General features: G+C 56.6%; 6 protein-coding genes across 6 annotated transcripts; 5 read left to right on the forward strand and 1 right to left on the reverse strand.

Annotated features, from left to right (window-relative positions):
• Positions 1-898: 898 nt before the first annotated feature.
• Positions 899-4192, reverse strand: C8Q71DRAFT_859552 (uncharacterized protein; the record flags this gene model as incomplete). Its single annotated transcript, XM_047927653.1, has 1 exon — positions 899-4192. One exon carries the CDS (start codon positions 4190-4192, stop codon positions 899-901), a length of 3294 nt encoding a protein of 1097 aa, XP_047777107.1.
• A 606-nt stretch (positions 4193-4798) lies between these two features.
• Positions 4799-6991, forward strand: C8Q71DRAFT_859553 (uncharacterized protein; the record flags this gene model as incomplete). Its single annotated transcript, XM_047927654.1, has 2 exons — positions 4799-5216; positions 5271-6991. 2 exons carry the CDS (start codon positions 4799-4801, stop codon positions 6989-6991), a joined length of 2139 nt encoding a protein of 712 aa, XP_047777108.1.
• A 3581-nt stretch (positions 6992-10572) lies between these two features.
• Positions 10573-11361, forward strand: C8Q71DRAFT_687641 (uncharacterized protein; the record flags this gene model as incomplete). Its single annotated transcript, XM_047919818.1, has 1 exon — positions 10573-11361. A coding segment is annotated over one exon (789 nt), but the record flags the coding sequence as incomplete, so codon positions are not given.
• Positions 11362-11547: 186 nt separating this feature from the next.
• On the forward strand, positions 11548-12111 carry C8Q71DRAFT_687047 (uncharacterized protein; the record flags this gene model as incomplete). The annotated part of the gene is made up of 1 exon (XM_047919813.1): positions 11548-12111. A coding segment is annotated over one exon (564 nt), but the record flags the coding sequence as incomplete, so codon positions are not given.
• Positions 12112-17276: 5165 nt separating this feature from the next.
• Positions 17277-17846, forward strand: C8Q71DRAFT_711257 (uncharacterized protein; the record flags this gene model as incomplete). The annotated part of the gene is made up of 1 exon (XM_047920797.1): positions 17277-17846. The coding sequence occupies one exon, from the start codon at positions 17277-17279 to the stop codon at positions 17844-17846; it is 570 nt and encodes a 189-aa protein (XP_047777111.1).
• A 946-nt stretch (positions 17847-18792) lies between these two features.
• On the forward strand, positions 18793-20892 carry C8Q71DRAFT_872850 (cytochrome P450 monooxygenase; the record flags this gene model as incomplete). The annotated part of the gene is made up of 11 exons (XM_047928351.1): positions 18793-18988; positions 19042-19174; positions 19233-19427; positions 19485-19633; positions 19685-19800; positions 19856-19973; positions 20031-20044; positions 20098-20264; positions 20398-20529; positions 20586-20729; positions 20796-20892. 11 exons carry the CDS (start codon positions 18793-18795, stop codon positions 20890-20892), a joined length of 1461 nt encoding a protein of 486 aa, XP_047777112.1.
• Between the last annotated feature and the right edge of the window lie 5856 nt (positions 20893-26748).

The following is a 26748-nucleotide window of genomic DNA, read 5'->3' on the forward strand; positions in this document are numbered from 1 at the left end:
TCCCGCTGGCGTCGTAGCAGAGCGAGGAGCGCTGCTGTCGTCGTAGCAGGGCGAGGAGCCGCGCCTAGAGGTGAGTCCTAGAACTGGCGAGGAGCCAGGTCGAGGGGGAGTCCTAGGCGAGGCGAGGAGCTCAAGCCGAGAGGGGATGCTGAACGTACTCGGACGGCGCGGTGTCGCACACGGACGAGGTGGTGGTTCAGCAGTAAGAATGGATTACTTCCCAAAATGGAAGTCAAGTGGCTAGGTACATGGAGATAAGATGAGATGTACACTATCAGTTCATAATCTAATCTAATCAGTGGGCATAGTGATGCCCACCCATAACAGTGCCCCCCATTATGAAGTGCATAGTGTGAAGGTGAGGGGTCGGATTAGCGCGAATGAAGAGTATGAGTGAGCATAGAATAGAAGGTGAGAAAAGAACAAGAGAATAGAAAGAGAAAAAAAATTTTGGGCTCCGCCACGCGAGGCTGAGCTGTCCCGCAAGTACTGCATCCCGAGCATTCAGACTTGCCGTGCATCCACCAAAGCATACAGGCTCTGTTGGTCAAGCCCTCACAAGCTCGGCCAGGCTCCACTGACCTCCCTCACCTGTAGCAGCTTTGCCATCTTCCCTAGGCAAGGCTGTGCTACTTCCTGCCTGTACTGCGTCCCTAGCTGTCATCCTCGCGGAGGATCTGTGCATCCCTCGGGCTAGGGTCGGCTAGGCCCTGGCATACCTGCCCCCCGTACCCTATCCTCCCCTACCCCCTGCCCCCCAATCTCAAGTCGGAAGGAACCCAGTTGGGGAGTTTCGGCTTGAGATTCCAGTGAGAAGGGTTGTGAGGATAGAGGAGAAAAGTCGAGGGTGGGTGGGCTGGGACAAGACAAAGGTGTCGGGAATGATGCCCCCCAGGGTTCAGATGAGGTGTGGAGCGAGGCGCGCACGGGCTCGAGCCTGCCAGATTTCGCGCCGTAGGGCAGCTTCCTCGTCTGCAATGGCCGCTGACTCGGGAGAGTCCTCCGTGACGAGGCGCGAACGCGCGCGGACCTGCCGAACCCTGCGCACGAGTTCCACATCTAACCCAGCTAAGTCTGGCTCCTCCTCGCGGGATGGAGGGATGGGCACGAGTGTGTCGGGCAGATGGCGAAAGCATGGCGTAGACACCGGCACCAGTCTGCAAGATGAGGCAGACGAGGGGAGGCTACCGGGCGAGCGGGGATCTCGCACAACCCGGCAGCCATCCCGTAAGTCATCCGAGCTTGACGTCTTGCGTGCAGTCGAGAGACTGGGGCGAAAGGCGGTAGCCAGGCGCGCAGAGTCGGGGGAGGCGCGAGCTTCGGAGGACACGACGGAGGGAGGGGCGTGCCTGCCGAGCGTGCCGTCTGCATTCGGGTGCGGGTTTTGACACATTGGTGGACCATCGCGTTTGCGCGGCACAGGTGCGGGTACGCCAGACGAAGGCGAAGGCATGCCAGCGCGAGGACTGCGCCCCGGCTGAATCGCGTTGGCAGGCGGGGTGCGCGCGCGATGCGCCGGAGGAGCGGGCGACGGCGGAGGGTGGCGGGTGCGTTCGACGTGCCCGCACGAGTCGTGCGAGGGAGGGCGGTGCGCGGGATGTGCGCGGGGAGGAGGCGGAGAGAGGAGTCGCGAAGGCCGATGGACGGACATACCCATAGCGGTGCTCCCCTCCCGCTCACCCGTCGGTCTGCCGTCCCTCCCTGTTGCGGATGCGCGTGCGGGCCCCCCAGACGAGCGAGTCGAAGCAGCTTGCATGGCAGGTGCGTGCTCCGTCGAGTACCCTGAGTCGCGTGCACTCGCGGCTTGCACAGCGGCGAGAGTTTCGCGCTCGAGGTGTGCGCGTATGACAGCTCGCGCTTGCGAGCGCGGCGAGAGGGCGCGGGCGTGCGGTTCCCCGTCTCCTGAGGCGGCCGAGTAACCGGGAGGGGCACGGTATCGCACACCCTCGGGGTCGGCTTGATGCGTAGGCGAGCCGTCGTGCTTGCGGGACAAAGGCGCCAGGCTGTTAGACGGGGATGGGACGGCGACCGGGCGGCGCGAGCGCAGATGCGCGTTGGACGAAGACGGGGAGACCGGCCGGCGGGGGATGCGCTCAGCGGGCGCGAGCGTATCGCCTTGGCGCGACGGGGGAAGCGAGTCGGCAGGCGGGAGCACGTCGGCCGGAGGAGCGCGAACGCGATGCGCCGGGAGAGCGGGAGACGACGGAGGGCGACGAGTGCATTCGGCGGGTACGCACGAGTCGCGCGAGGGCGGGCGCGCAGGACGAGAGCGTGGAGAGGGCGGAGAGTCTGGAGAGGGCCCCCCAGACAAGCGTGTCGGGGTGACTTGTACGATGGAGGTACGCCCCGACGGGTACTTCGCCTGATGTGCCCTCCACGCAGCTTCCGCAGCCTGCGCTTCGCGCTCGTGGTGCGCGCGTACGACGACTCGCGCGTGCGAGCGCGGCGAGAGTGCGCCGGCGGTGGGCGGAACCTCGGGCGACGGAGCGTCGAGCACGAGAGGGCGCGCGTACGGAGCGGACGCGGGCGCAAGGCCGTAGGTCGGGGACGAGTCAGCGGGTGAGACGCGAGCACGATGCGCTGGAAGCCTGGGCGATGGTGCGTCGAGTGGAGCGAGGGCAACGGGCGGAGCCGCGGAGCGCACGCGCGATGGCGAGCGTGCAGGAGACGGCGGCCAACGAGGGCGTTCCGGGGGTGCGAGGACGACGGGAGAGGGGGCTAGCGCACGATGCACGCGCAGGGTAGAGGGAGGAGCGAGCTTGGCACGCAGAACCGCGGCATGTACTGGCACGGGCAAGGGCGAGGGCGGTGGAGAGGACGGTGGAAGGTGAAGGGCTGGAGCACTCACCAGAGTCGTGCTGACTCTCCACTCCTCTCTGCTAACCTCCCTGCCCCTTCCTTCGCGGTGAGTCGTCCACGCGCGCATCGACGCGTCCTGCGAGGCCGTCTTGCGTGCGCCGGGCGCGCTGTTCGTGGGCGCCGTTTGCGCGGCGGGCCTGCGCTCCGTCGAGTACTGCGCTTGATGGGCCCTCCAAGCCGCAGCGGCGGCCTGCGCCTCGCGCTCGTGGTGTGCGCGCACGACGGCTCGCCCGCGCGAGCGAGGCGAGAGGGCGCGGGCGGGCGGTTCCTCATCCTGGGCCTCGCGCGTGTGGTGCGTGCGCGTTGGGGCTTGCCCGTACGGGTGCGGCGAGACCGCTCGTGTCGGCGGCGCGTCGCGTTGCGCGTGGGCGTGGACCGGCGCGTTGCGCGTCGCGCTGCGGGCGGTTCGGTCGTCTTCGCGTCGAGCGCGCTCGCCGGCGCGATGGTCGTCTTCGCGTCGAGCGCGCTCGCCGGCGCGATGGTCTTCACTCGCGGCAGCCCCATCGCTACGAAGGGCGCGGTATCGCTCACCCTCGTAGCGGTCTTGACGGCCGCATGCCGGGGCGGGTTGACGCGTCGCGGGGCGGCCAGGGAGCGAGAGTGGTGGAGAGTCGAGCGGGAGAGTGTGCGCGCGCGGATGGGGCGCAGGATGGAGCCCCAAGGGCTGATGACTGGGCGTGCTCACCGGAACATCCCTGCTCGCTCGACCTCGTCCCCACTCGGCCGTTTGCCTGGCTAGCGATCCTCCCACGAGCTCCCCCTGCGAGTCTCCGTGGTTGTTCGTGCTCGCGCCGCGCGGCGCTCGCGTTTGACGGCTCGGGGTGTCCTTTTGCGTGTGGACTTGAGCCGTCCCGTTGTGCATCGCGCTGCGGGCGGGTCGGCCGTCTTCGCGTCGCGAGCGCACGCGGTGGTTTTCGCTCGCGGAGTGAGCCGGGGCCGGTTGGCTGCGAGGAGCGCGGAACCTTTGCGCATCCTCGCAGCCCGGTCGGCGGGACGAGTGGTCGACTGAGGGCGAGAGAGGTGGAAGACGGGGGTCGCGGTGAGAGTCGGCGCGACGATCGAGCGCCGAGGGCCGCGCGTTCGACGCGCTCGGGCGCTCGTGCGATCGCACGATTCCCACGTGCCTCCGAACGGGCACAGGGGGCTCGGCGGGTGCTGGCGAGTCGCGGGGAGTGGCGGAGCGGGGCGGCTGATAGCCTCGAGGCGCGGTCGTCGAGGAGGAGGTGTTGGCGCCGTGTGCGCGCCCGCTGTACGACGAGGACGCGCGCTCGAGCTGCCGGATTGGTGACAGGGCGTCCCAATAAGACCGCGTGAGCCACGTCGCCGAGGGCATTAGATTAGAATCAATATAGAACAGATAGAATTAGAATGAGAATAGAGAATGTTCCAATATACGAGGGAGTTCACAGGGCAGTGGACCGGTCCCCTGAGTGTCCACCAATGTTAGAGTTCGTGGGCCTGGAACCCTAGACTCGGGGGCCGGGCTGCCTGTGAACTCGACGCTTGGTGGTCGCGGCGCGACCGGGAAGGTGTCGTAGTGTCGTCGTGAGGTCGTGAGCGAGGCGAGGAGCTCCCGCTGGCGTCGTAGCAGAGCGAGGAGCGCTGCTGTCGTCGTAGCAGGGCGAGGAGCCGCGCCTAGAGGTGAGTCCTAGAACTGGCGAGGAGCCAGGTCGAGGGGGAGTCCTAGGCGAGGCGAGGAGCTCAAGCCGAGAGGGGATGCTGAACGTACTCGGACGGCGCGGTGTCGCACACGGACGAGGTGGTGGTTCAGCAGTAAGAATGGATTACTTCCCAAAATGGAAGTCAAGTGGCTAGGTACATGGAGATAAGATGAGATGTACACTATCAGTTCATAATCTAATCTAATCAGTGGGCATAGTGATGCCCACCCATAACAACCCCTGGCTACAACTCGGACCGAGAACCCACCGTAGGCGACATGGACGCGTATAACGGCCTGAACCCAGGTCAGATCAATCCCACCAACCGTCCCCCAGCCTTCACGGATCCCCCGGCACCATGGGAACAACCACAAGCGCACACCGCTTGGACACCTCCCTCCACACGAGGAGACATCTTCTGGGACGACAGTCAACGCCCGCAGGCCTACCCGAACGTTCAGACTCGTAGCCACATCCCCCCAGAGTCCACGAGTAGCTTCGAGAACCCCGAGTACGACGACCTCATCCGAAGCATCAACATACCCGACCTAAGCGACTTCAATCGCTCGTCCCAACAAGCAGGGCCCTCCCATCTAAGTCATCCCAGACCCGTCCCCGCCCCTGAGTTCGCAGACCGCGGGGAAGGTAGCTCCAGGACGAACAGGCCAAGGGCTCAGCGCACCTACGGTACAGGAGGTACGACCAAACATAAGCCTACACACGTACCAGCAGCACTAACCAAACAAAAAGGGATGAGCCACGAGGTAGCCCCGACTCGCAATGCCGCTCGAGCGAGACCCCAGTACGACGAGCCGATCCTAGGCCGTAGAGTACCCACGCCTGCCCACCGTACGCAAACCCCTCACCCCACCCTCCCACACACCCCCCCACGTAGGCCCAACGAGCCAAACGGCCAAATACTACCAGAGTCCCAGAGAGGTCACCCACGTCCCTCGTCCAGAACCTCAGTGCTCTCCTACGTAGAAGTACGCAACAATGCCCGCCCCCCAAGCCGGAACACGGATGCGATGGTCATAGACGACGACCTCTGGAACAACTTCGTCAATCCACCACAGCAGAACCGTCCAATCCCCGGCGGCCAAGGCCCACTGTACCTCACGGGATCCGGCAGCCACGGACCACCGCTCCTCACAGGCCCCGGCGGCCACGGACCACCGCACCCCCCAGTTCAACAGCCCCCGGCCGAGTACGGCGCGCCTCCGCCTCCCCTAGGCCCGCAGCAACAGTACGAGCCACGCCTATACCAAGGCGAGGAACCCGAGGACGAGGACGAAAACGACGAAGCCGAGCCAAACGACGACTACAACTGGATGCCGGCCGAGGTCACGCCGGCCCCTGACGACGACTGGAGGGACATCCAAGGCGACACCTTCTACTACAAGTACAAGGGACAGTCCCCGCAACAAGCGTCCCGCTGGCTCTCTAGCCGTCGCCGCGGTCTCCTCTTCTCCTTCGCAGGCCACGAAGCACGAGACAACGACGACGACGCCTGGCCAAGGCAACTCCGACTTGAAGAAGCACTCAAACAAGTCTTCCGCATCCCCAATCCCGAGATCTATCTCCCGGACACCGAGAACGGCGCCATACCCGTCCCCGGCGAAGGCCCAGTCTACTGCCTGCTCCAGAACATCACGGCTGTACAACAAACGGATCTCCTCCGACAGAAGTGGTACGTCAGACGCGACCTCGCAGTCCGCTTCGTCACTCTCTCACTGGGCCCGTCGACATGGATGGGATCCTTCGAGAAACGCCAAGCGTTCGGCACGATGAAGAACGACCAGATCCTACCTTTCTTCCGAGCCGGCCTGAGACGGCAACCGCTCCTAGGACTCACCATGGAAATGATTGAACGCGACAAAGGTATGGGAGCAAAGAGCAAGTGGGGCGATACGTCAACGTACATCGCCTTCGAACACGTCGTCAGCTCGATCAACATCCGCGGAGTACCCAGGCAGACGAGCGGCGGGACCAGTAGCCCGCTAATCCAACTATACTGCGACTCGCCTACAGCCCACCCCCGAGACTGGGTAATCTGGCGTGAAGCGGTCCGAAACCAACACTACTCCACCGAGAACGGCGCAAAGGCGATCCTCATCGAGAAGGTCGTCCAGTGTAGGTTGTGCCACTCCATCAACCACTCAGTCGGCCTCTGCGACCTCCCAACGGTCCCAGGATGGAACGGCCCCACGCCCGACCAACTCCAGAACGACCAGAACAGCGATCGCCGCTACCGAAACGGCGAGAACGGCGCGCAGAGGGGTCGAGGAGGAGGACGCGGCGGCCACGGCGGAGGTGCCAGCCGAGGGCGTGGAGGCAGCAATGGCCGCGGCATTAACGGACGAGGCAGAGGACGTGGAAATGGCAGGTACGCGAATCCCCGCCCGAGGGTGGACGAAGCTATGCACGCAGCTCTCCTCCGCGAAGCTGATGAAGGATGGTCGCACCAGTAAGGACACTCTGATACATCAAATAACTAGTACCCCGATGAGCTTCTTGTAACGCACCACGACGCGTCCATGACCGTACCGTACACTAAATAAGCTAACGACACGCACGTCCTCACACCAAATCAATGCGTCTATCTTGTCACACAGTGCCCCAAGGCTACGATAGAACGAGAACCATTAGATATCGGTAAGACAGCATGAACGGCGACAAACAAAGCCACAGTTCCACTTAGAAATCCCCCTAAAGACACATAGACTGAAGCCTATCAATGAGATGGTGCCCACATCTACTGGTCGTACGCGGCACAGGAAAGCCCAGATCATTGATAGGTCTTTTTCCCCCGCAGCGAAGGCACTACTAGACTTGCCTGGCCTTAGTCTGGCAAAGCACGACCGCTTAGGCGCGAGGTGCATGTCCCCTGAGAAGTCCAGGAGAGGCTTCCCCCGTCAGTACATCGTTGTAACGGACGGCGTGACACACAACGGCAAACACACATAACATGAGACAAAACACAACGGACGATCATATGGCAACCGGTTCACCTCTCTGCCACCGAAGAGAGTCCTCAGCGCCCCCTGCCAGCGGAAGAGTCGATGACGCGGTGACAGAACACGGAGGCAGGGCAACTGCCGACGAAGGCCTAACAACCTCAGTCAGCAGCCGGGTACCCACCTCACCTAGCCCGAGTAATATCCAAACGACACAAGAAAACGAAGCGCAGCCCCAAGACGCCCCCAACCAAACGCATGAGCCTAGGAGAACTAAAGGCCGTAAAACCAAGGCGGCTACTGAGATAGGCTCGCTTAATATAAGCGGACGAGGCAACCTCATAGGAGATAGCAGAAACAAGTGGAACACTGTAAACCAGCTTATGCGAGAAAAGAAGATCGGAGTACTTGCACTCCAAGAAACCCACCTGAACGAAGACCATGTCGATGAGATCCACGACCTCTACGGAAGACGCATCAAACTATATAACAGCTCCGCGCCCAACGCGACGGCAGCACAAGGAGTCGCTTTTGCCCTAAATAGAGAGATAGTAGACATAAGCGACACGAAGGTAACAGAAGTCATCCCAGGAAGAGCCCTGATGATTAACATGAGATGGCATGTGGAGTCCCGACTGACAATACTCAACGTGTACGCACCCAACAATCGGACTGAAAACGCAGCCTTCTGGATTAAGCTCAAAGAACACGCCACAAACGGCACGATCCCACAAGTAGACGTCCTCCTAGGAGACTTCAACATAGTCGAAGAATCAATCGATAGATTGCCAGCGAAATCCGACCCAGATAATGCTGTACAGGCACTAAGAGATTTCCTCCACGCAACAAGAGTCTACGATGGCTGGAGAATAGCAGAACCCAAGACCAAGGACTTCACATTTCCACAGAGAGGAGGCACCCAGAGATCTCGCCTCGATAGAATCTATGTTACAGACGACCTCCTCTCCCGCTCCCTCGCCTGGAACATTCACTACACAGGGGTCCCGACGGACCATAGACTGGTAACAGCCAAGCTCACCTCAGCCTCAGCCCCATACGTAGGGAAAGGACGCTGGTGCCTACCACAACAAATCCTAGAAGATGACGTCTTCATAGTCGAAGTGATCCGAGAAGGCGAGAGAATCTGGATAGAGAATCAGAGAATTTCGGGCCAAGGCAGAACAGAAGAGAACAACCCCCAGACGCTACACAAGACTTTCAAAGACAACATCAAAGCAATCGCACAGCGTCGGCTACGTACTAACACACCGAAAATCAAAGCCGCCATAACGAAACTATCAAAAGAGATCACGTCCCTAAGCTCCGAGAACGACTTCCAGACGAACGAAGCCAAACAGACGGAAGTGAACTTCCTAAGAGACAGAATCCTCACACTAGAAAAGAAACGCCATGGATCAATACAAACATCAACGACGGCCAGGTACATCCTTAACGCCGAATGCCCCAGCAAGTACTGGTCGGCGGTCAACAAAGATAGGAAGCCAAGAGACCTCTTCTACTCACTAAAAATGCCATCCTCAGACCCACCGGTCTACAAAACTCGCTCCGATAAAATGGCAGAAATTGCCCGGAACTACCATGACAACCTACAGAACAATGACACCGATGAAGGGGAAGAAGCACAATCAACGTGGAACATAGCCACCAAGAAATCTCTGGCAGTAATGACAGCCAAGCTCCCGACCCAAGGAATAGAAGAACTGCTCATGGACAAAACAGATATAGAGATCCTGGACGCTCTGAAGAAAGCCGGACCAGGAAAAGCACCCGGCCTCGACGGCCTCCCATACGAACTATGGATTAAGCTCCACGAGAAATGGGAACAGAGCACGAAGAAAGCACCCCACAAATTCAACTGCCTGGACTCACTTCGCACGCTCTATATGGACATAGATCGCTACGGAATCTGTGGAAAGACAGGCTTCACCGACGGTTGGATGTGTCCGATCTATAAGAAAAAGGACCGTCGTGAGATACCGAACTATAGACCAATAACCCTCTTAAACTCGGATTATAAAGTATACACAAGAATCCTGGCCACGCGTATGGGAGGCTGGATAACGTCCATCATCCACCCAGACCAAGCCGGCTTCATACCAGGCCGACAAATCTCCAACCAGACCCAGCTCTGCAGAACGATGGTGGACTATGCAGAAGCGATGGAAGAGAATGGAGTAATAGTAGCCCTAGACCAGGAGAAAGCATACGATAGGATAAGACACGAATACCTGTGGCGAGTACTAGAGAAGCTAGGCTTCCCACCGAAGCTCATCGCAAGAATCAAGAGCCTCTACGCGACCGCAACAACGGTGGTCATTATCAACGGAGAGACGAGCTCCCCATTCCAAATCAAGAGAGGAGTCCGACAGGGAGACCCCCTCTCGTGCCTCCTCTTCGATATTGCAATCGAACCCCTAGCGGAAGCCCTAAGATCCTCAAACCTGAGAGGCTTCCATATACCAGGTATCGCAGAAAGACTGATTGCGAACCTTTTCGCAGACGACACATCGACCTTCCTATCCATGTTCGACTCGTGGAACGAGCTCTGGACCATACTAAACGAATGGTGTCTAGCGTCCGGCGCCCGCTTCAACGGAGATAAGACAGAAGTAGTCCCCATAGGAACCGAAGAATATAGAAGAGAAGTCCGCACTCACAGGAAGATCAACCCAAACACACCTGGAGACCTCATACCACAGTCCGTAAGAATCGCCGAGGACGGAGAACCAGTGAGGATCCTAGGAGCCTGGATAGGGAATAAGCTCGACGAAGTATCTGTCTGGACACCTACCCTCCGGAAAATAGAACAGTTCCTAACAAGGTGGAGAAGATGTCGACCGTCGCTGATGGGAAAGAAACACATTATACAAATGGGCCCCGGCGGCATGACGCAATACCTCACCACAGTCCAAGGGATGCCCCCGGAGATAGAAACCACCCTCACAAAGATGATTAGATCATTCATATGGGACGAGGGAAGACCCCACATAGCAATGGACATGCTCACCAAACCAATCGAGGAAGGAGGACTGGGAGCCCTAGACATCAAAGCAAGAAATGAGGCAATCAATCTCATGTGGACGAAGAGATACCTTAACCTGACAGACGATCACCCAAGATGGGCATATATCGTCGATGTACTCTTCAGCAAAAACGTGTCAAAAGACGCAGGAGCAATTAAGAAGAACGCACAGATAAATACCTTCCTACAAGCCTGGAACCCATCAACAGGGAGAGGATCCTGCCTCCCTGGATACCTAAGACAAATGCTGAAGACAGCGAAAAGATACAACGTCAGCTTCGAGGCAGTGAAACTGGACGAACAAATGAAGAAGGCGCTACCCATATGGTACCACCTAGGAGCAACAAAGCTCCTACGACGCCTAAACAACACAACAACAAGCAATTGCCTTCGAGATGTCCACGGAGTGACCTACGTCGCCGAGCTCTTCAAACTCATCCAACGGCCATGCTACATTAAAGCTGTAGAGACCTCCAACGACTTTGTCCCTCACTGCGACTGCAACGACTGCGAGAAAGACATGGAACAAGGATGCAGACACCCGCTGAGATGCTGCAAAGCGGCCAGCGCCCTCCTAAGACAAGTTAATAGGAAGTGGAACCCAACGATGGACACATCCCCAGACGGCCTATCACTAACGAAGAGGCGCAAGGAGACAAACGCCAACGCCCTACAGGACAAGGGAGACGTCCTCTTCGACCCCTCCCTCACAACAAGAGGCCCAGTAGAAGAAGCCTTCCGAGTCTTTGTAGACCCGGAAGTACATGAAAAACCACCAGCAATAAGAGAACGAAGAGGGAGAATCGTACCCAAAGAAGGTGTAACAGCATACGTGTCGGGCCGCCTGAAGAAGAAAGGGCTACCCAGCATAGCCCAACAACGTCAACAAAACTCAGGCTTCGCCCTAATCATAAGCGAAACAGAAACGAACCTATGGCTCCAACCTGCAAACAACCTCCCAGGGGATATAGGAAGACGAGGCGACATCCTGGCAGCACTGAAAGTCGCCACGATAGCACCCAAAGACGCCCCGCTCAGAATCATATGCCCGTCGGCACAACTGATCTCGGAGCTCACGACGAGACTGCCACACCGAGAGAACGTCGGTTGGATAGGAATTGCGGACGCACAACCCCTACGAGCCCTAGTAAACCAGCTGCGGCAAAGATGCGCACCAACGATACTAAGCAGACCAAGAAACCCAAAGGAGAACGAATACGCATACCAGAACATAGCAAGATCAAAGGAGCTATTGCTCAATGGAGACCCGTCCCCGGTAGAGCTGCAAAGCAACGCGACCTTCAACCTATCAGGAGCCAAGATATCAACGTTAACCCAAGCACTAGCATACAAAGGCATAAGGTTGTCACAACCGGAGAAGCCAAGACAGCGGACGCAACAGAACATCAAAGCGGTCCTAGAACGACTACAGGAGAAGGGAATCTTCGACCAAGCCGAAGCTATGGTCTGGCGAAGCATCCGAAACCGCGACATACACAAGAAAGTTACGGACTTCCTCTGGAAAGCCCTGCATGGTACACATCGGATAGGGCACTTCTGGACAAACATCCCAGGGCTCGAGGAGAGAGCCACATTTTTGAAGGTTGAAGCACGCAGTAGGCTAGAGTAAGAGAGAATAAGGAATGTCTCAGTCTCTCGTGCGAGGCGAAAAGACTATATTGAATGTACCTAGAGTAAGAGAGAATAAGGAATGTCTTCGGTACATCAGTATCAAGCAAAAGAAATGTAAAGTAAGTTACTCACCTCAGTCTCTCGTGCGAGGCGAAAAGACTGAGGTGCGTCGTGGCAGACTGCGGTATTTAGTGACAATGATAATCGATCTTTCAGGTACGTAGAATGTCCGTGCGCGCACATCGCGCCATCATCGCGCCGCCGACTCTCTCGGCCGCGACACGTTCCGACTCCCGATGAACCCCGTACCTGGATTCCAACACGCCCACTCAGCGGGCGGCGGACGTGACAAGACCCATGCCCGTCGCAAAGCGTTCGTGCTTCTCGCGGGCAAGTGCCTTCGTAAGGACATCAGCGACCTGGTCTCCAGTCGGCACGTACTCCACGCGGACTTCCCCGTCATCAATCTTCTCTCGGATGAAGTGGTAGCGCACGGCGATGTGCTTCGTTCGGTCGTGGAACGTGGCGTTCTTTGCGAGAGCCATAGCAGACTGGTTGTCAACGAGGATGAGGGTAGCGAGAGGGGACAGCTGCCCTAGCTCTGATAGCAGCAGTCGTAGCCATACAGCCTCTTTCGAAGCACTACACATGGCCATGTACTCAGCCTCCGTGCTTGAGAGCGCAGTCGAAGTTTGCTTCTTTGACGACCACGAGACAGCACCTCCCGCGATCAGGAAGACGTGGCCAGTGACCGAGCGGCGGTCCATAGGATCGCTCCCCCAGTCGGCATCAACATAGCCCTGGACGAGCTCACCTGGCGAGTTCCCGCAATAGACGAGTCGCACGTCCGTCGTCTTGCGCAGATAGCGGTACACGCGCATAAGCGCAGTCCAGTGCTCCTCTCCGGGTGTAGCTGCGTGCTTGCTCAGCGTGCCAATGGCGTAGGCGAGATCTGGGCGCGTCCCGAGCATCGCATACATGAGTGAACCGAGTGCGCTCTGGTAACGCTTCTCGTCGACCTCGGCCTCGTCGAGCTTCGCAAGCTTTTGATTTGCCGCCATGGGTGTACTGACCGGGCGGCAGTCGGTCATGCCGAATCGCTCGAGGATCGTCTCGACGTATTGGCGTTGCGAGAGTTCGAGCGTTCGGTTCGGGCGGTCTCGGATGATCTCCATGTTCAATACCCAGTGAGCTTCCCCAAGGTCCGTCATGTCGAACTTTTCCTTGAGGGATGCTTTAACCGAGTCGATCGCCGAGACCTTGTCTGCGAAGATGAGCATGTCATCAACGTAGAGTGCAACGATCACCAGTGAGCCGTCAACTTCCTTGTAGAAGACGCCATGGTCAGCATCACTCCGTTTGAATCCGAGAGACTCGAATTCGGCACGGATCTTCTTGTACCATTGACGACTGGCCTGTTTTAGTCCATAGAGTGCCTTTCTGAGTCGCCAGACGATGTCGGGGCGATCCTCGAATCCTGGCGGGCAAGCCATATAGATCTCTTCGTCGAGGTCGCCATTGAGGAAGGCCGACTTGACGTCCATCTGATGGATCTCGAGGTCGTGTGCAGCAGCAAGAGCGAGGAGGGTCCGGATGGTCGAGAACTTGGTGGTGGGTGCAAACGTCTCGTCGTAGTCGACGTCTTCGACCTGCGTGAAGCCCTTCGCAACGAGTCGAGCCTTGTACTTCTCGATCTCGCCGTCAGGGCCGCGCTTGATCTTGAAGACCCACTTGCAACCGACGACCTTGCGGTTCCTCGGGCGCTCCACCTCGTCGTACAGCTCTGCCTTGGTGAAGGAGAGCAGCTCCTCCGCGCACGCAGCCTTCCAGCGTTCCGCGTCCGGGCGTGACATGGCCTCCTTGTAGGTCCTCGGGTCGTCGCTGACGTTCGCGCGCCTTGCGTGCTCATCCGCGCCCACTGAATCGCGTGATGGCTGCTCACCTGCATCCTCCACGTGCCCACTCGAACCCTCCAAGTCATCCCCCATCTCCTGCACCTCCCGCTCCTTCGGTTTCCGATTGTATGATGAAACCCTGAGACGTGGGTCGTCGTCTCGAACCGGTTCCTTGCGCGTGCGAAGCGAGCGTCGGAGCGATGGTGGCGGTGCTGGATTGGGGTAGGGCGCGCCTACGGGCGTGTAGGTCGCGGCTGTGCGGCGTGAGGGCGCGGTGCTAGTTGGGCGCGATGGAGGTCGCGCGGCTGGCGCGGGCGGCTGTTCGTCCTCGTCATCACTGTCGTCCGGATCAGGCAGGAGCTTCGGCGGCTCATCGTCCTCATCAGGTACATCCTCCACCGTCGTGCGAGGTGACCGTCTGGGACTAGCCTCCGGCGTCTGTGCCTCGTCCTTGAGTGGCGTGGACTCCGGGGCTGCCTCGACCGGATCGACGTCAATGACGACGCGACTCGGCTCAACCTCGGTGCCCTCATCGAAGTAGACGTCGCGCGACTCGATGACCGTGGGCTTTCCGCCGTGTGGCGGGCGGTGCAGCAGGCGATAAGCCTTGCGGTGCTCCGCATAACCCAAGTAGGTGCACTCGACTGATTTCGCGTCGAGTTTCTTACGCTTCTCCTTCGGGATGTGGACGTAGGCCTTGCAGCCAAAAATCCGAAGGTGAGCGAGGGAAGGCTTGTTGCCTGTCCAGGCCTCGTATGGCGTGATGTTGTCCGGCAGCGCACGCGTCGGCGTGCGGTTGATGATGTACACCGCATGCTGGACTGCATCTCCCCAGTAGGATGGCGGCAACCCAGCGTCGTTCAACATGGAACGTGCCATCTCGACGATGGTGCGGTTCATCCGCTCAGCAACTCCGTTCTCCTGCGGCGTGTAGGGATTCGTTATCTCATGATGGATCCCTTCAGCCTTGAGATAGGCTTCGAAAACCGTCGAGGTGTACTCGCCGCCACCGTCTGTCCGTAGAAAAGCGAGTCGCTTGCCTGTTACGTTCTCCGCGTGCTGCTTGTACGCTTTGAACTCGACCAGCTCATCGTCCTTGGTTTTGAGCAACCGAAGGTCGGCGTAGTGAGCCTTGGCATCGATGTGCGTACTGAACCCCCTGTGTCCAGTGCGGGCGGTGGTTGGCATCGGTCCGCAGTAGTCGGAGTACACGCGGTAGAATATGCGTGGGTTCTCGACATCCGACTCCTTCGCGATTGGCTTGCGGCTTGCCTTGCCGACGAGGCATGGCTTGCACTGGGCCTGGACCCGCTGCTTCGTCTCGCCAACAATCTCCATCCCTTTCGCCATCCCCTTCCTCACCATCTTCAAGACGGAGTCAACATTGATGTGACCAAGACGTCGGTGCCAGGTGTCGAGACTGGCGCGAGAGGTCTCGGTCTTGGCCATGAAGAGGTTGAGTGAGGGTGAGGGATCAGAGGCAAGGTCGGCAAGAGTGGAGGCTGCGTCAAGTGTTGCTGTGTATGCACGCTCCGGAACATGAGGTGAGCCGTCGAAGACGTAGAGGTTGTCCTTGTCGTGCGCAGTGCCGATAAGCTGGCCCTCGGTATTCTGGATGCGACAGCCGGACGTGGTGAAAGAAACCGAATAGCCGCGCTTCGTGAGATGCGAGACCGAGAGTAGGTTGCCATTCAGGTCAGGTACGTGGTACACGCCTTGAAGGAGGGCAGTACGCTTCTTCCCATTCCCGAGGTCTGCTGTGAGCGCGACTTGACCGATCCCAATTGCGAGGATGTAGCGTTTATCGCCAAGCCAGACGCGCTTGGGCGATGCGAGCGGCGAGTAGTTGAGGAACCACTCGCGCTGCGAGCTCATCGGAGACGACGCGCCAGAATCGACGATCCATCGTGAGAGGAGCACCTTGCGCTTCGCGAGAGCTTCGGCGACAAAGAGCTGGAGTGCCTCATCACCGTTGCTATTGTCCTCGGACTCGGAGGGTATGGACGCGACCTTGGCGGAGAGATCACCGGCCTTGGTGTCACCCTTCCCGTCCTTGTCCTTCGCTGCGAGATCCGCCTTCTTCTTGCGGCACTCGTCCTCGGTATGTCCCTTCTTTTTACACGGCCCGTACGTGCACTTAACGTTCCGCTTCCCAGACTCCTTCGACTTGGGCTTCGACTTGCCCGTCTTGGCAAAAAACGCGACCTGCGAGTTCGCCTCGCGGCGCGTCTTCTCCTCTGTGAGGATGCGCGTGACGACGGAGTCGGTGGTAAGCTTGTCCTCGGTCGCCATGAGGATGGTGCGAAGAACGTCGTAGGAGGAGGGGAGTGAGATCACCATAGCGATGGCGATGAGGGAGTCGTCGAGAGGCTGTCCAAGCGAGGTAAGGATGTAGGACTTCTGACGCATTGCGTTCAGCTGTGACTCGAGCGGTGACTCGTCTGTCAGCGTGTTGCGAAAAAGCTCGGAGATCAGGTAAGCGATGTGTTGCTTCCCTGCGCCCTCGTACCGAACGTTGAGCTTGTCCCAGGCTTCCTTTGCAGTCGCCGTGTGGATCACTCCGTTGAGCGGCTCGTCCTTCAGCGTGAGGGTGATCTGCGCGTGCGCTTCTTGATCGCGTCGGAGCCAGTCCGAGTGGTCAAGCGGCTGCGAGACTCCGGGGTCGGTCTCCTCGCCGGAGACGACAGTCCAAAGCCCGCGTACTTGCAGCACCTTCGTGACGCGGTACTTCCACGTCTGGAAGTTTGATCCGTCGTCTTCGAGGGACTGTATGTCGTAGAGGCGGGTGGACCCGGACTTGCTGTTTGCTGGGTAGATCGACATGGCGAGTGTGGCAGTGTAGCGTGATTGACGAGCGGTAAGTCGTGATTAGCCTGAGCGTCCAGGGCTCATAACCTTTTGAAGGTTGAAGCACGCAGTAGGCTAGAGTAAGAGAGAATAAGGAATGTCTCAGTCTCTCGTGCGAGGCGAAAAGACTATATTGAATGTACCTAGAGTAAGAGAGAATAAGGAATGTCTTCGGTACATCAGTATCAAGCAAAAGAAATGTAAAGTAAGTTACTCACCTCAGTCTCTCGTGCGAGGCGAAAAGACTGAGGTGCGTCGTGGCAGACTGCGGTATTTAGTGACAATGATAATCGATCTTTCAGGTACGTAGAATGTCCGTGCGCGCACATCGCGCCATCATCGCGCCGCCGACTCTCTCGGCCGCGACACGTTCCGACTCCCGATGAACCCCGTACCTGGATTCCAACACACATGTCAGACATGCGGCGTCACAGAGACAATGGAACATATACTACTCCGATGCAAAGCAAAAGGAAGGAAAGAGGCGTGGACTCTTACCAAAACTCTCTGGAAGCGCAGAAAACAGCCATGGACAGACGTCGCCCTTGAAGACATCATGACAGCCGGGATGGGACAATACCCGACCCAAGAAAACGCTAAACGAAAAGAATCATCAGCACGTCTATGGCGCATCATTATACCAGAGACGGCCCACCTAATCTGGAAATTACGCTGCGAGAGAGTAATAGGCCATGCAGACGAAGATGGCTGGGAACACTCACGACGAGAAATCATACGCAGGTGGTATGCGACAATCAACAGAAGACTACAGATAGACATGATAGCAACAAACAAGAGATTCGGACACCTGGCCAAGAATAGAGCCTTAGTCTGGTCGACATGGACAGGAACGATAGGTGACGAACTCGGTCTACAGGAAGACTGGACGAGAGTCCCACGGGTTTTAGTGGGTATCGACCCGGGCATCTGCGTAGAAGTGGATCCCGGATAACGTCAGAGTCCCACACTGACTTGTACAAGTCGTGCGTAAGAGCATTTTTCCCTGGAAGCACCGGTAGGCCCAGGCCTACCCGCCGGCTAGGGCCTACCCGCCGGCTAGACCCGAGGGTTGACCAATTGTCAATTGCAGAGGTCTAAATAAGCCATCCAAAAAAAAAAAAAAAAAAAAGCCTATCGTGACTTACTACCTGTGCCGAAGTTGACATACGGAAGTGCTGTAAGTACCATCTCTTCAACCTTGACGAGATATGCTAATGGACATTATTTTTTGTCGTCTGATAGGTTCTGTCAGTTACAGTTGATGTAAACGCATTCCGCCAGTGTAGCTGGCGGCTGCATGGATATATTTGTATGCAATCAGTGTCGTAAGCCAGGGTTTCATCTGTACTTATATGTTACAGTGGCTCACCCAAGAATATGCACTTCACAAGACGTTATCTGGTTCCCGGTCTACTGCTCTCATTGCCTTAGACTTTGTTCACACCGATGAGTCAACGTCGCACCCGGCCCGGACTTTGTTTTGAATCTGGAGGCTATGTTCGAGCTTCGTTGACCTATTACTATCAGTTCGGCGATCAAGGAATTCTTGAGTGTCCGCCTGAACCGCACCATCTCGGCGATCTCGCGGTGTAACGCACGAGGTAGCGTGGGCGACAGACGTAGGACTCGGTATCGTGCTTCCAGCCTCCATGCATATCGAACAACCTCAGCAGCGAATCCAGGCAAAGGTCATGTACTTATCTGGTCATATGCTCACTACAGTCTCCGCGCAATAGAATCATCGCGCCGCGGATGTTTGACCCTGATAGGTTCGTCAGACATTCAAGCTCCCTGCCACAACATCCACAAACTGCACGCCTCAAGACATAAGGGCGCGTCCCGTCCTCCGTGTGACAATCCTACTGACTGACACAGCAGCTCTCGCTATGTACCAAGTCATGCCCTATAACGTTTGGGCTGCGATACTGCTGATATGCCCACTCCTCGTTCAATTGATTCGTAGTTATCGGCGAGGCTTCCCCGGCCATCGTCTGCCACCCGGCCCGAAGCGTCTTCCCCTCATAGGAAATGCTCACCAGTTGCCCGCCACAGAATATCAAGAGTATACATTCAGATCATGGGCACAGAGATACGGTAAGTGGCCTCATGTATACGAATAGTCCGATGTTAATGCCAAGAATCTGTAGGCGATCTCATCTACGCCGAGTTCTTTGGCAGCCGCATGGTCATTGTCAATTCATCCAAGATTGCGAGAGACCTTTTGGACAAGCGAGGTGCCATCTACTCTAGCAGGCCGCGCATGGTAACAATGGTCGAGCTGTATGTTCACAGCACTGCGGTTGGTCCATGTAGTAACAAGGGCGGCATAATCTTCCAGGATCGGGTGGGATCCAACTCTGGCGCTTGCACCATACCAGAGCGAGAGTCGTCGGAAGCAGCGTCGATGGGTACAAGCCGCCTTCGGCGAGAAGGACACCCTTCGCGCGTACGAAGCCCTACAACAGCGGGAAACTTGCATCTTCTTGGAAAACCTGATCCAAACGCCGAAGGATTTCATTTTGCATATTACGCGGTAGATATCCTCATTTCTATCCCGTCAATCTGTGTTATTGATTACGTGCCGGCAAAGATTCACCGCTACATTGATTCTTGAGACCGTCTACGGACATCGTATCAAGTCATTGGAGGATTCATACGTGTTGCTAATGGATCGGGGGGTACAGGCGACCAGTGCCACAGGTCCTGCGGGCGGCGGGATAATGGACTTCTTCCCACTTCGTTAGTACTGATGTGTGCATCGCAGACGGGTGTCGACTGACCAAATCACAGTCAAGCATGTACCTACCTGGCTCCCAGGTGCAGGATTCAAGCGAAAGGCGCTGCACGCCCGGAAGCTGGTACAAGCTGCTCATAATATCCCATTCGACATGGTTCGCAAAGCCGTCGTAAGTTCTGCAATTTTGAATTGGTATTGCTGCCGTGACAACATAGCTCGCATAGGCGTCGGGAGACGCACGACCATCGTTCACTGCAGCATTAATTGAGGAAGCAGAAAAGGCTGACCGACTTGACCAAGACGAGAATGACATCCGATTTGCAGCTGGGATACTATACGCTGGTTTGTCACCTCAGACTATCTCTGCGACGATTACATTGAACTAACGGAAACAATCAGCTGGCTCAGACACGGTGCGTCTTCTGATTGTGAATAGTGGAGACCGGCTATTGATCATTTTGTACAGACTAAGACGATGCTTCAGACGTTCTTCTTGGCCATGGTCTTACACCCCGATGTATTCAAGAAGGTACAAGAGGAAGTGGACCACGTCGTCGGGAACGTTCGGTTGCCTTCCCTCGAGGACAGACCGAACCTGCCATACGTCGATTGTGTTCTCAAGGAGACCTATCGGTGAGTAACGGTAGCCTTGCCGAAAATATAGGTGTCGTTTACCTATTCGACTATCAGATGGAATCCATCCATCCCTCTAGGTATTCCTTCCACGTGGTCACAGTCGTGTCTGAACCTAACCGTCTTCCACTAGGGCGATGACGCGTAACGAAGAGATGTACAGCGATCCTGATCTATTCTGTCCTGAACGCTTCCTCACAGCCTCAGGCTCGCCCGATACGGAGATTGAAGATCCTCGCAATATAGTCTTCGGGTATGGCAGACGGTCAGTGTTGTATTGCTATGCAAACACAGTCGCAGTTTCTCATATAGCTGATCCAGGCTTTGTCCCGGCCGCCTATTCGCAGATACTACCCTGTTCTTGGCAATAGCCAGTATTGCCGCAACCCTCGACATCGACAAAGCTCGAGATGCGGAAGGCAACGTCATCACGCCGAAGGCAAAATTTCTCTCTTCGTTCGTCAGGTCAGTTAGTCTGGCCACTGGAGTGACTCAAGATGCCGTGGGCTTACTTACACACCCGTCCACTAGTCACCCTGAAGCATACGAGTGTGCTATGATGCCGCGCTCGCCCACTGTCGCGGCCCTTGTAGAGGAGGCGCTGGAAAATATCTCGGCCTCAGTGTGATGGTTGACTCAGACCGTGGTCTTGGGCTTCATAGGGTCAGCAACATCGTCCTGCTGTTGGCAGGCCTCTTCGCAGTGCTGAGTGTCAATTCCCATACTTGCTTGATACTATGGCTCCCATAGGCAGTCACATTCGAGAACTTCAGTGGAATAATGACCAAGATGGGTGCCCATGATGCGTGTATAGGCTACACTTCGCCCGACGCTCTTGGATTTCAGCTGACGTCCACCCACCTTCTAGCTATACAAAGCCAAGGAAGACGCTGTGGACATTGAAAGCCGAAACGCGGTGATACAACGTACGAATCTCAGTACCTCCTTCTCACAGGAGCATTGATAACGGGCTCTTCGGGTGTCGAACCGCAATCCCTGGATTGCGCTGTTGCTTCTGGCTCCGGCGCTCTGTATGTTTAGTGCGTTGCAGGGGTAGGGTCAACCCGCAGGGGTCACGGGTAGGGGTACACGAGGGTAGGGGTACGGGTAGCCATTTCCGTACCCGTGTACCCGCCAGTTACCCTTTATGGAAAGTCACGCTGCCGGCCTTCGGGCGACTCACCACCTGCTCAGATTTCGATCTGGGGCTATTACCGTTTGTAGCCAGCCCGCTCAGGTCCCGGTAGAATAAATATACATTTTTCGCAATTGGAATGCTGCCGTAAGCTTCAGTAACCATCAGGGACCCCACAAGCCATTGCCTTGTCCTCCTCCTCCCACTCCCTCACTCGCCCAACATGTCCGGCACCCGCGTCAGCAAGAGACCCAAGATAGCTTCTGAAAAGCGGAGGGCCGCCGAGTCACCGACGAGAGCTGTGAAGACGTCAAAGAAGCCACGTACCGATAGTGCTGACGCTCAGCCGAGCGCCAGCAGCAGCCGCCGTGAGCCATTGGCAGCGAGCGCAGGGGCTTCGGGGGTGAGCGCAGCTACTTCGGTGGCAAGCGCAGGGTCTGCAGCAACGAGTGCGCACCGTTCAACGGCCAGGGCGCACCGTTCGACAGCCAGCGCGCGGACGCCCACACGGCGCTCTGTTGAGATTGAAGACGTCGAAGACGTTGATGATAGCATTTCGAAAGGGAAGGGACACAAACCGATTGAGATTGGGTCGTCGAGCGAGTCTGGTGAGGAAAGCAGTGGGACCGAGACAGACAAAGGTGGCGAAGACCTCGCCGAAGAGACTGCAGAGCAGGAGCTAGGCAAGTGGTCAGCAGGAACTCACCATAGAGAACAATACTCACCTTACTAATACAGCGCGCATGCGGCGCAAGTGGACGGCGCCGGTGTACGCGTTCTTCAAGCCTGACCCCGCCATCGCGTACATCGACAGACGACGTGTGCACGTCTTCCGATGCGCAAACTCTGGTTGCAAGCACGATGTAAGACGGTACTTGGAGTCGAAGGATGCAACGTCAACAGGTAACCTGAGAAAGCACACACGGAAATGCTGGGGAGAGGAAGCTCTTGCAGCGGCCGATCGGATGTCGACAGCCTCGAAAGCCAAGGATAGTGTTGAGAAGTATCGACGGACACAGAACCTTAAGATCGCGTTCGGCGCGGCGAGCAAGAAGACCTTCAAATATTCCACTGTTCAGCATACACCAACGGAAACTCGGTGAGCCAATAATGCACTTACCCGGTGGAACAACCCGTCTAAAACGTTGCCAAGCGCGGAGATTGTGCGTTGGGTGGCTGAGAGCATGCGGCCCTTCAACATAGTGAAGGACCGCGGGTTCGAGAGCTTGATCAAGACGGGCCGGCCCGAGTACAAGTTGCCGTCGCCTACGACGGTTGGGCGTGATGTGCGGAAGGTGTTCCTCCGTGTGCGTGATCGTATTGCGCGCTGGTTGCAGGTAAGCAATCATGAGATCTATCCAATCATAGATATAGACGTACCGATAGGAATATGACGGCGAGTTGAATTTTGCTACGGACGCCTGGACCTCGCCGAACCAAAAGGCGATGGTAGCCTTCACTGTGCACTTCGAGCACAACGGTGCTCCGATGACGATGGTACTTGATGTTGTTGAGGTCGCAGTGTCCCATAGCGGACTCAACCTCGCAACAGCCTTCTCTGACTTGATTCACGATCTTAAGCTAGATGCGAAGGTGAGCACAATCATGACATGCAAGGAAATTGCTTCTATTTCGAGACTCACCTTTGCGAGCAGATGCTCGCGGTCACTTGTGACAACGCGTCGGCGAATGATGTCATGGTTGAGGAGATGGAGATGATGATCTTGTCGTTCCGGGGCGGCCGCGCGCGCAGCCGTTGCTTCTGTCATATTATTAACCTAGTTGCCAAGATGGTTCTTCGTCAGTTCGAGCCGCCCAAAAGGAAGAAGAAGAAAGGATCAGATGCGCACCTTGACGAAGACGACGATCCCGACCTCACAGACTGGGACAAGGAACTGCATCAGGAAAACCCTGATTTACTGAAACAGTCTTCAGCTAACATATTTGCACGCCGGCCAGCATTTGTGACCATCAGTGATCTTCTCACTACACCAGTGACTGGCTCTGACTATCAATGGCCAACTGAAGTAACGCAAAGTGCCAGTTGCATACACTAATGTAGACTCTATATCAACTCGGTCAAGTCATTCAACAGCAAGGCAAAGACTCCTGCGGCGTCCAAGACTGCAGCTGGATCATCGAAGGATGCAGCGAACGCAGAGAGTGGACCGTCACGTCCGTCGCGATCGAAGTCCGGCGCGAAGAAGGCCCAGGAGCAAACTTCCAGCAGCGAGCGTGAGGTCGATGAACTCGGCAATGAGTGGTAAGTCAGTCAGTGTCCAGTGGTTTCTTTGTATCTCACTGCGAGAGGTACATCACCAAGATGTCGTAGTTGTCCTGTCGCATCAAGGCCGTGAACATCATCAACTTTGTCTGTTTCGCGTGGCAGGAGCAGTAGAATCGGCCCATTTCCAAGGCGAGTGTTTCTATGCCCATACCACCTCTATCTACACTTACTCATACGACAATCCTGCAGCTACTATATCTATCATCCTCTGTACTACTACACATCAGACGTGCGTGCCTGCTACGTATCCCACTCCCCCTCTACTACTATTTGCCTGTCTCAGCCGTGGTCGTCATCCCGGCGCCGTCTGACCTCGAGTCTATGCCTATCTGTATCTCTCGTGGACAACATACTTAATCTAACGTGTAGTAGTAGGTACATTCTGAAGAACAAATGTGTCATGCGTCATATGAAGTATGTGTAGGACAGACATATGCTACCATAGGGTTTGATACGCGTACTTGGAGGCAGAGTTGTTCAGTAGGAATCTCTGCGCAAGATCTAATACGGTATTGGTGTTCCAGTCCTCCGGTATACTATCAGGTTTAGTACCATCATTAGACCTAGGAAAGCAAGGCACTAGCTGACAAGATTGGCGTATAATGGAAATGGGTATGATATCGCTGGGGGGCAGACCATTTGCGCGCAACGGGGGCTTGCTTACAGCGTACATCATATGGTAAGGATCCGCCTGAGCCGGTAATTTTGCATACCATTCAACGTACGCAAGGGCCCCTTGCTTCGTCCACTCCAATGGGGTCTGCAAGGTACGCTGCGTACGAGGGTCCTTCATCTCCGGTGGCAACTTGAACACCACCTTCACTCGGCCAATGCGAGTGCCTGGAAGGTGAACAACGGTGAGCGCACTCTGTATGTCAGGCCACAGGTTTACACACCTTGTAGCCCAGTTGCTTCAGCGTCTTCCCCTCGAAGTACGACAACAGTGTCGAACCGCGCTGGCTGAGTTTCTGTGAGCGGCCTAGCTTTCACTCCATCCGTCTCCTGCTTGTCGTCTGTCAAGGACTCAGGCGCGAACTTGAAGCCATGGAATATGTCCACATGCGTGAGTGGCATGTTGTTGACAGCGGTCTGGAGCTGAGAGGAGGTGAGAGCGCGTCCTTCCTTGAGCTCCCAAATGTACTGAGCGAGGGAATGTATGAATCCGGGAGCATCATGTTTGTTGACAACGGCGTGAAGAGACTGGCTAGGAGAGGTAGGGTGCTTGGGTAATTTGATACGAGCATTGTGTCTTGGGGCAGGTATGTTGACGTCTTCTTTGACCACTTCATCCTCAGATACATCACCGTTCCGTACGAGCTGACGGCGAATGGATGCGCCGAGGACTACCATCTTCTCGCGACGCTCCAGCCAGCGCACCATTTGGGGGCGAGCCTCGCGATGGTTGGACGCTCTCCACGCGCTCTTCGCAAAGTCGATGTGCAGGCGTTCAAACGCCTCGGTGTTGTAGTTGTCCGTGGTCCCGAGAAGGCGGATTGAGTCGACGTAGTGTAGTAGAGAATGGAATTTGGGTATATTGAGATGTTCGCGTACTCCGAGGTCGACCAGAACGCTTTTGTTCTTGTGAAAGGTCTTGAGAGCGTCGTCCATGTAACTGAGTGTCGTGTCGTCGTGCGTAGTGTACTGTGCAAGGTAAATGAAGTCCAGGATTGAGCGAAAGGCAAGGATCGCCTTCTTGGGGACCTTGCCTACCAAACACGCGAGGAGAATTCTTGCAATGTGCTTGCGCTCGGTGCCGGAGACCTGCGACAACGATGATATTCCGTTCTTGAAATGGCGGGTACCGAAAGCTGGAGGGAGAGAGCGAATGCGTGCGTCAAGTTCGCGTTCGTCAACGAGTTCCGAGGTCCATTCGATGATATGTTTGAAGACGCCCTGGTAGAGCTGGTGGAGAACATCCGGCGTGATGCATGAGTGAATGTCGGTGTAGGGAAGATCGCGCCAGAAGGGGTGTACGACATAACCAGAGACGTTCAGCTCCTGACATGCCTTCTCAAAAGCATTGGAGCCGACCTTTCCCCCGCTATTCTTGGCTGCGCGACGTAGGACATCTAGCGTCCACAGCGAGTTGCGAGGCATCCCTGCCTGAGGATCTTCAAGGCCGGCTTCTGGCACCTGGCACTTGGGACAAGTGCCGTACTTGGAGCAGGTCACCAGACACTGCTCCGGGTAGTCCGCAACGTAGGCGGCAAGGACGGGATGAACGCGGCGGACTGAACCGTCAGCTGCGGTCACTTCGATTCCATGCTTGCCCGCTTCTATCAAGGGCTCCAGTATGGTGCTGACGGAAGCGTGGAATAACTGTTGGACGAGGGCGCGTTGTTTGCGCTGGGTGATGCCCTCTCCGCTCACCTTGTCGGTGGAGAGATAGCCTATAAGGATACAGGCGTGTTCCGAGGGTTTGCGACGAAGATCCCTAGGTATGTTGCCAAGCGTCATATAGACCGGGTAGGCGGACTTGCCACCAGAAAACTGGGTCAGCTGCGTTTTGTCCGTCGCTATGATAACTGGCGCGACCGCAGAGCCGATAGGTAAAAGACTCTGTGAAGGTCAACGCACAGTGAGAAACCCGCGTAGTACATCGCACTGAATCTGTACTTACCTGGACGGCATGCCACCACTTCCCTGTCCACATCTCGTTGTAAATTCTTCGAGTACGTGAGCCATCTGAGAAAATACGTCGAGGTCGGTATACAATTCGTTCCGCGTGTTCCGGATTCCCCAACAATGTGAGTATCGCCTGTATGATGTCACGATATTGAAGCAGATGCTTCTCGTTTGGGCGGTCCTTGAACGAGAGCCAACGCTCCTTCCATTCGGCTCGCTCAGGTAGGGAGTCAACTCGCTGTAGCAGCGCACGCGTGTTGTGGTATGTCAGTCCCAGACGCTCCTTGAACTAACAAACGTTAATACAGAGAGTTAGTGTCAATAAATACTGCGCTGCGCTCTCACGTTTGGTATGTCCAACGCTCGGTCAAGCGAGCTCAACTTAATTCCTTCTTCGATGGCCCAGTTTGCAAACCGCCAGTCCATCTCTGTATCAA

This window comes from Rhodofomes roseus (assembly GCF_022264815.1).
Source record: "Rhodofomes roseus strain CIRM-BRFM 1785 chromosome Unknown C8Q71scaffold_15, whole genome shotgun sequence".
NCBI lineage: Eukaryota > Fungi > Basidiomycota > Agaricomycetes > Polyporales > Fomitopsidaceae > Rhodofomes > Rhodofomes roseus.